Source organism: Orycteropus afer, unplaced genomic scaffold (genome assembly GCF_000298275.1).
Source record: "Orycteropus afer afer isolate SDZICR_OR568_19922 unplaced genomic scaffold, OryAfe1.0 scaffold00006, whole genome shotgun sequence".
NCBI lineage: Eukaryota > Metazoa > Chordata > Mammalia > Tubulidentata > Orycteropodidae > Orycteropus > Orycteropus afer.
The window spans coordinates 27456985-27464742 of record NW_006921593.1 but is presented as its reverse complement, the minus strand read 5'-3'; the positions used below and the strand labels follow the sequence as shown (position 1 = coordinate 27464742).

At 58.2% G+C, this 7758-nt stretch overlaps 1 protein-coding gene across 1 annotated transcript; it reads right to left on the bottom strand.

The window, feature by feature from the left end:
• Positions 1–3669: 3669 nt before the first annotated feature.
• NPPC (natriuretic peptide C) lies at positions 3670–4455 on the bottom strand. The gene is made up of 2 exons (XM_007941914.2): positions 4366–4455; positions 3670–3960 (listed from the first exon to the last, which is right to left on the bottom strand). Exons 1-2 carry the CDS (start codon positions 4453–4455, stop codon positions 3670–3672), a joined length of 381 nt encoding a protein of 126 aa, XP_007940105.1.
• Positions 4456–7758: the final 3303 nt, after the last annotated feature.

Genomic DNA, 7758 nt, shown 5'->3' with positions numbered 1-7758 from the left:
ACTGTCCCTTGTCAAGTCAGTGTAGGTGTGTGTGTTTCATGTATATAATATATATAATTTATATAACTTTTTTATTTTTCATTTTAAAAAACAAACAAACAATAAAATCACACCCCCCTCCAAATAATAATCAAACAGCTGGTGTTGTGTATTCCCAGTACCAGGGGAAAAAAACAAAACAACAAAAAGAAATGTCAAAGCCACATTGCGCTGGAGGTGCTTCCAGATGCTGGCAGGCTGGTGACCAAGGGTGACCTCATCACAATGGAGCAAATGCCCAGTCCTGAAACACAGAGGGGACATGTGAAGCCCAGTTCCGGCCCCTTAGCGAAGGAAGACCAGCCTGCAGGCAGTTCTAGAACCTTCTTCCCGATTCCTGCAGTAGCATGCGGCAACGTCCTCCACCTCTGCCCACCTGGTGAAGCCCTTCCTGCAGGGAAGCACAGCCCATATGCTCTCCCTCCTCAGTCTAATGATGGGCCTTTCCCTTGGTGTCAGGGAGACACACAAGGCAGAGAGAGGACGCTCCCTGTTTGCTACAACACAAGCCCTCAGTCGGGTGCTTGTCCCACGTGTCTTGATGACAGTGGTGAGAGGTGGAAAGAGAAATACTTGAGGATCCCAACTCTGACACTTCCTGCCTGCCTGGCCCCGGACAGGTAAGAGTATCACCTTCCCCACCATGCAATGGGATAATAGCCACCTCCCAGGGCTGGCTTTGAGATCCACTGGGGGGCACAGTGTCGGGGTCGCAGCCACACCACTCAGTAAGCAGCGCTTCTTCCCCCAGTTGGAAGGTTTGGCCTTCCCCTGGTCTGGGCCCTGGGTTCCTTCAGAATGGGGGACATTTGTGCTGAGTTTGGTGGGGTCAGAGGTGATCGGCGTCATCCCATGAGGGCTGTACTGAGCGCGGAGTCTCTGCTGTGAGACACTGCTGTGGGCACTCTCTTCTGAGACAGCCGGTGCCCTTCACAAGGACAGCAAACACAGAAGGAGCGTGAAGGGCCTACTGAACTCCCCTCAACTCCCTTCTGCAGCTGCCCCAACTGTGCAAACAGATGGCAGATGTCTGTGATCATCCTGGGGCCTGTGGGCAAGGTGTTCATTCCGGTACCAGCCCCATCTGTGTCTGTCATTAGCATTTTATAACCAAGACCTATAACCTTCGGCGACAGTCATTATGGCGGCTGCTTGGAGCCAAAGCCAACCTCTGGGTGGAGAAATGAATGGAGCCTCAGAGGAGCTTTCATTCTTGTGAAAATCTAACTAAGCTTTTTCTCTTGGAAGCTCAAGCCCTGAGTATATCCAGGCTCTGCTCTCCCACCCAGAGGCCGGGGGAGCATGAAGGTGGAACGGGGAATCGTAAAAGAAAAAGGGAGAGCTTCCAGGAAGTTGGCAGACTGCCCTGGTCCAAGGGGTCAAGAAGTCTTAGCAATCTGGGTTTTCCCCTCCCTGGTGCCTTTCTAGCTATTTGATCATCCCCTGGCACCCACAGCCTGTCACGTTCAAGAACGAGGCTCCCATAGGGGAGGGGGGTGAACACTCCGGGCACTATTCGATAGAAGGTTAACCAACTTTAGTGTCGACTCTGAAGTTTGACCTTGATGCTTAAGTCATGGGCTGAAGATACAAGGTCTGTGGCTCCATCTGCCGTTTTTCAGACAGGACAGAAAAGGGCAAGGGCAGTGCAATGGCAGTGGCTAAGGGTTGGGCCTCAAGTGCTGGAACCATTCTGCTCCCTGTGCAGGGGCTGGGTCCAGGTCACAGACAACAGAAGCCCCTGCAGGATGCGGAGAAGCACACAGCTGGGCCAATGTGGCTGCAGAGAGAGGAGAACCTGCTGAAATCGAGGGCAGGGGCAGAGGGGCGCCCGAAAGTGGAGGGGGCAGGTTTCTCTGGTCATTGTTGGAGGTGCCATGGGGCCTCGATTGCCTTAGGCTAGCGTCTAGCTATCAAGTTGCTCCCAAGTCAGTATGGGGAGGCGAAGCACTTCAGAAACCACCACACCTAGCGTAGTGTCTAAGGCATTTGACTGCTAAGCAGAAGCCTGGCGGTTCAAACCCACCAGCCACTCCTTGGAAGGAAGGTTGGGCAATCTACTTCCATAGTGATAACTGCCTCGGAAACCCAAGGAGGGGTCATTACGAGTCGGGTCTGACTCAACGGCACATAACAACAACAACTGGTGAAAAGTGTTTTGTGTTGTAAAGAAAGAAGCCAAGCCAAACCTGTTGCCGTCAAGTCAATTCCGACTCACAGCGACCCCATGTGTTAGAGCACAGCTGCTCCATGGGGCTTTCTTGGCTGTAATCTTTATGGAAACGGATTGCCAGGTCTTTCTTCCGTGGCACCACTGAGTAGATTCAAACCACCAGCCTTTAGCAGTTGAGTGCAACCTGCTTGTGCCACCCGGGACCTAGGGTCTGTAAACACGGCCTAGGCAACCTGCTGGAGAGGTTTGCAGAGGAGTGCGCCTGTTTCCCACTGGGGAAAGCCAGTGTGGACACAGACAGTGGTTTATGGGTGAGGAGACCACCCTCCCGTGGCCTGGAGTGAGACAGGTAGCAGGAGGCAAGGCTAGAAACAAGCAGAGCCTTGATTCTGCAGCTCTCGAATGCCAGTGTCGGAGGGTGGGCCATTATTCAGTGGGCACTGATGGGTGGTGAGAACGGAGACGAGGGACGGAGAGGAGATGAGCCTCTGCAGCAGTCCATCACCAGCACGCGGCCCGGCAGGATGATGCAGTGGAGGCTGAGCAAGCCATGGCAGAAACGGGGAGCCCAGAAGCGTGATTGGGGGCCACGGTTGCAACAGAGCTCAGTACGGGACATGTTGAGTCTGAGGTTGGAGCCAAAGTAAAGATTTCTCTTAGTCTTTTCCCTTCCCTGCTTTGAAATCGGGTCAGGAACTGGGTTTGCCCTGAAGCCACGGGGGCTGCAGCAGCATCAGGACCCTGGACAGACTAATTGCTCACAGTCACGGTTTGGAGATGGGTCAAGAACCAGAATGTCCCGGCCAGCAGAGCAGCCAGCAGATGCCAACAGAGGGTTATTCTGTCTACTGTGATGGGGCAGGCATTTCTCCTGCTGTAATCTTGCCAGCTGGGGGGCTGAGGGACAGCTGACCCAAAGGGGTCCTGACCACTTGGCTGCCCACTGCTGTGGGCATATCCACACAGTGGCTGGCAGATAAATTTACCCCTAGCTCTTGTGTATCCCCCTTTTCCTCTGCTCCCACAAACTCATCATCACCCTTTGACCCTCCAACTGGCAGTTTGGGGCCCATGCTGCTGGTTTCGGGTTAGACTGGACCCCATCAGGCCTCTCTGCCTCTCTGGAAGCAGCCAGGTGAGCTTATCCAGGCTGAGCCCTTATTGACCTTGCCACCCGTCCCTGACTACTCTGTCTGTCACTGTTCTTCATCTGCACAATGGGATCCTAAGGGGTGGGGATGAAAGCACCTGCTCAGTGAGGAACACACACTCAGCTCCCGGGGCCTGACTCCTCTTTAGAGGCCGCCTAGAGACGGGGGGGGGGAGGACGCTGCAAGGGCTGCCCAAGGATCAAAGGGGACCGGGCCCGCGATGGGGATAAGGCCTGGGTCTGGCAATAAGGCTCCGGCCGCAGGGCGTCCAGCCTGGTGTACTCACCGCCGCCAGGGGTCGCCGCACTAACATCCCAGGCCGCTCATGGAGCCAATCCGGTCCAGCTTGAGGCCGAAGCAGCCCTTGGACAACCCCTTCTTGTTGCCCCCTTTGTACTTGCGCGCGTTGGGGTGCTCGTGCAGTAGGCGGGCCCACGCTGCCCGCGACTTGGTGTCCACGCGCAGGTCCCGGAGCAGTCGCGACCTGTCACCCTTGAGGTTGGCGCTGCCGCCCCCAGGAGCCTTGTCGCCCTTCTTCTGACCGCCACCCGCAGCCTGGGGCTCGGCCACCTCCTCCCCCGGCGGGGTGCGTGGAACCTATTAAGGAAAAGAGGCAGCAGGTGAAGGGACGCGTGGCGGCAGCGCTGGGGCCCTGCGGGTCCCCCGATACTCCGGCCAGACGCATCAGACAGCGCAGTTTGTCACCTGCGATGCCAGACAAGTCGGCCCGTATCCACCTGCCACACGGCCGCGCTGATCCGCCCTTGGGACACCCCTGTCCTCCCCTTTCTCGCCCCTCGCCCGCTGGCTGCACTTGGCCGGGGGCTGCGCCTCTCTATGTCTCTGAGGCTGGGAAAGTCCATCTCCAGTCAGGGCTTGGAGGGCTCCCGGCTCTCACCGCGCACAGTTAGGGGGACAGGGCCGGCTTCTCTGCCCCTGCGCGCCGCATCCTCCCGGGCCCCCTGTCCCTCACAGGCCCGGCATCCCCGCGACAGCACCCACCTTCGGCTGCGCCCCGGGCTTGGCTTCGGAGGGCCGGAGCGAGAGCAGCGTGAGCAGTAGGGCGCAGGCCAGCAGCTGGGAGAGGTGCATGGTGCCCGCTGGGTCGAGGGCGCACGAGGCCGGCGGGAAAGCGGGCGGGCGCGGAGCGGCTGGCCGGGCTGCAGGCAGGCGCGGGTCCCAGTGCTGCGCGGCGCCGGCTGGGTGCGCTCTGAGCTCGCGGCTGCGCTCCCGCCTTTATAATCCAACCTGGCCGCTGATGTCATCCGCCCGCCCACCCGGCAGTCCCGGCCAATGGCACGGTGCACACAGCCGCGCCAGGGCCGGGAGGGGTCCGCGGGGGCTCCCCCTCCTCCTTTCCACCCTTATCCCAACCCCGAGGGACCCCAGGAGCTGCTGGCTGGCTCGGGGCAGCACTTGGAGCTGTAAGGCGGCGCGCGAGAGGGAGTTCCATTTGCAGCGCGCGCGCCCTGGCGTGCCCAGCCGCGTGCGTCCGGCCCTGCGCCCGTATTCACGCCTCAGCACCCGCTCTCCACCTAGGAGAGACCAGTTTCTCTCCTTGCAGGTGCAAGGACAGTCTCCGAGGAATGAATCACTTGCCCAAAGTCACTTAGAAAGTTAGTGGAGCTGGGTATCCATGCAGACCTGCCTTGTTGCCAAACTAGTCCCTGGGCACCTGACGGGCGCGAGCCGGGACTTCGGCTCAGCCTTCCGCCTGCTGGTCGCGGGCTCTTCGACCGCACCTACGCGGTTGTGTAGGGGCGGCAGAGGACCCGGCCGAAGGTCTCCGCGACAGGCGCCAGGAGAGCGGGCTCTGCCGGAACCGCAGGGGGGAGCGCCAGTCTTCTGCATGAAAAGTGCAACTCTCGAGCCAGTGTGTGTGTGCGAGTGGAGACGGGAAGAGGGGTCTGCAAGGGCAGGCCTGGGATAGGGTACCACGGTGCACGTGCACGGCGCAGCTTGTGTCCCTGCCGTGGCTCCGAGCTCACTTTCAGGTCGCCACGCAGAACGTCCCCAGGGCGGAGCTGGCTGGTGGGTTTGGTCTGCGCGGGCAGGGGTGCTGCGGACCCTGCCAGCAGCGTGAGGATGCGCTCCAGCGTCCTGTGCACCCGCACAGGCTGGGGGGGGGGGCTTCATCCAGTCCCAATCCGCTCCTGGGAAGTCACCTTTTTGTTCTTGGTCATAGAGGGGCCCCACATGGCCACACACCCTTCTAGCTCCTGACTCCTTCTCCTTGGGCAAGGCTTCTGCGCCCTCAGGAGTCCATCTGGGGATGGACTACAGAGACCGGAAGCCCAGTGTCCCAAGAATTGGTTGAGATGCGGTACATGTATGAATGGCCAAGCTGCCTGGGAGCAGGACTTGGGTTGGAGAGGGAAGAATAACTGTGGTGGTAGTACCCAGGTGTGAAGACCACCCTGCATGACTCAGGAACTGGGATGTGCAAAAAGCCTGAAAAAGGGAGAGGAAGCTTCACTGAGCCTGGAGGAAGGCTGGAGTCAAGAGGGCCCTCGGGACCAGCTGCCCGGCTGTGGCTTTCTCTGCAACCTGGCAGCCTGGCACTGCAACCAGGGAAGCAGAACATCACTGTTCCCACCTCAGCCCCTCCCTTGACTCACATCTTCCGGCTCCTGCACCCTGAATGGGAAACTGTGGACCAACTGGGCCCTGGGTCCCCAAGGCATTTGACTGCTAACCAGAAGGTTTGCGGTTCAAACCCAGCAGCCTCTCTGCAGAAGGACAACTGGGCAATCTAATTCCGTAAAGATTTACCACCTCAGAAACCCAAAGGGGGTCGCTATGAGTCAGAATCGACTTGATGGCAGTGAGGTTTTTTTTTTTTTTTTCTGGGGGCGGGGAGCTGAGTTTGTAGCATCTAGACACCAACAGGGCACCCTGTGTGGCTCCTGGGTTGTTGACCCACCGCTTCCAGGTAGCCTGCCCTGATTGCCTCTCTATCTTAACACCCACAGTGGTACCACTCTTTCATTTAAGGAGAAAGGAAAAAAAGCTAAAGGAGGAGAGGGAGCTTGGGATATGCTGTGGAAGTTCCTTCTCCGCCTCCTGGATGAAGGAATGTCACCATCGCAACCTCTCTGAGACTTGCTTTATTTATAGTGGTTGAATGAACCCAGCTATTCACTCTAGAGCTGGTTTCTGGGGTTTCCAGGGGGCAGCAGCCACACACCCTCAAGCCCCTCATTAAGAACAGAATGGAAATTTCCAGTGCCGCAGTATCACCTCCTTCTGCCTGAATGTCTGTTGGCCGTTCTTCTGAGTCTTCTGTGTTTCCTGGATGCACTTCCCGGGGAACCAGCAAATACCTAGATCCTCCCTCTGAGCTCTGAGCCTGAATGAAAACACCTGACATCCCTTACCCTCCCACCCAGAGAGGGCAGAGCCAACAGCCTGGACCTCCCCTCCCCTCTCTGGAAGGGGAATCGTCTGGCGGGCCCCCATACCTGGCCAGTGGGCTGCCCCACTTCACTGGCCTGGGAGGGGGATGGGTAGAAGTCTGTGGGGGGTTGGGCTGGAAGGACTTCGAGGGAAGAAAGTGACACATGATTGACTTGGACACTGAAGATGTTGCCTTTAAGGTTTGCCCTCTTGCCTCACACCCCAAGGGGATTTTGGTTTTCTTGCAAGGGGGAACTGCAGAGGAGGGTATCTCTCCCTCCTTGGTCCTTCCCTGTTGCTTTTCTCTCATGGGATGTTGAGAGGGACCTGGCTGGAAGAGTCGGACCCATGCACAGCTGAGCAGGGCCCTCGATGGCACTTTACAGTATGCTCAGCGTTACGGTTCCTCCTGCCAGCAAAGGAGGGGAAAGGCCATTGGGCCTCAGGGACCTGGTCATTCTGGGGAATCCTGTTTTCTGACTACTCTCACTTCCTGAGTCCCTGACATGCACCAGGCACCCTGCACTGCACCCACGAGGAAAGTTACCTGGCACTCCAGAGCTGGTTCCAGCAGGAAGAACCCCTGGAAACGGCCACTGGCTTTGTAGGGTGAAAAGGACAGGGACAAGGGGAGCGTATAGGGCTGTGGACACCCCTGAAGGGCCCGCCCCCAGCCTGGAGTGGCAGGCAGGCAGGCTTCCTGGAAAAGCACAAGGCTGGCCTGAGCCAGAACACAGGGCCAGTGGGCACAGGAGAGAAGGGAGGAACGAAGGGAGGCCTACGTGGGAAAGAGACCAACTCCTTGTGGGTCAGTTGTGTTTCCCTCAGTGTCTTGGGCTGAAAGGGCCACCATGGGTGACCAGAGAAAATAAGTCCAACGAGAGCCCCTGCCAGAGGGCCACCATGAGAAACTGAGGGAAATGGGAAGGCTGGCATCACGCCCACATTCTGCATGCCAGTTGTAGGGACAGCAGAGGGTCTCCATCACAGGTGGGGATG

Bases quoted from the DNA above. Each gene is read 5' to 3' on its own strand.
- NPPC (XM_007941914.2), bottom strand. From the start codon at position 4,455: ATGCACCTCTCCCAGCTGCTGGCCTGCGCCCTACTGCTCACGCTGCTC. The intron at 3,961-4,365 runs GTGGGTGCTGTC...TTTCCTTAATAG, and splicing joins AGCCCGGGGCGCAGCCGAAG to GTTCCACGCACCCCGCCGGG.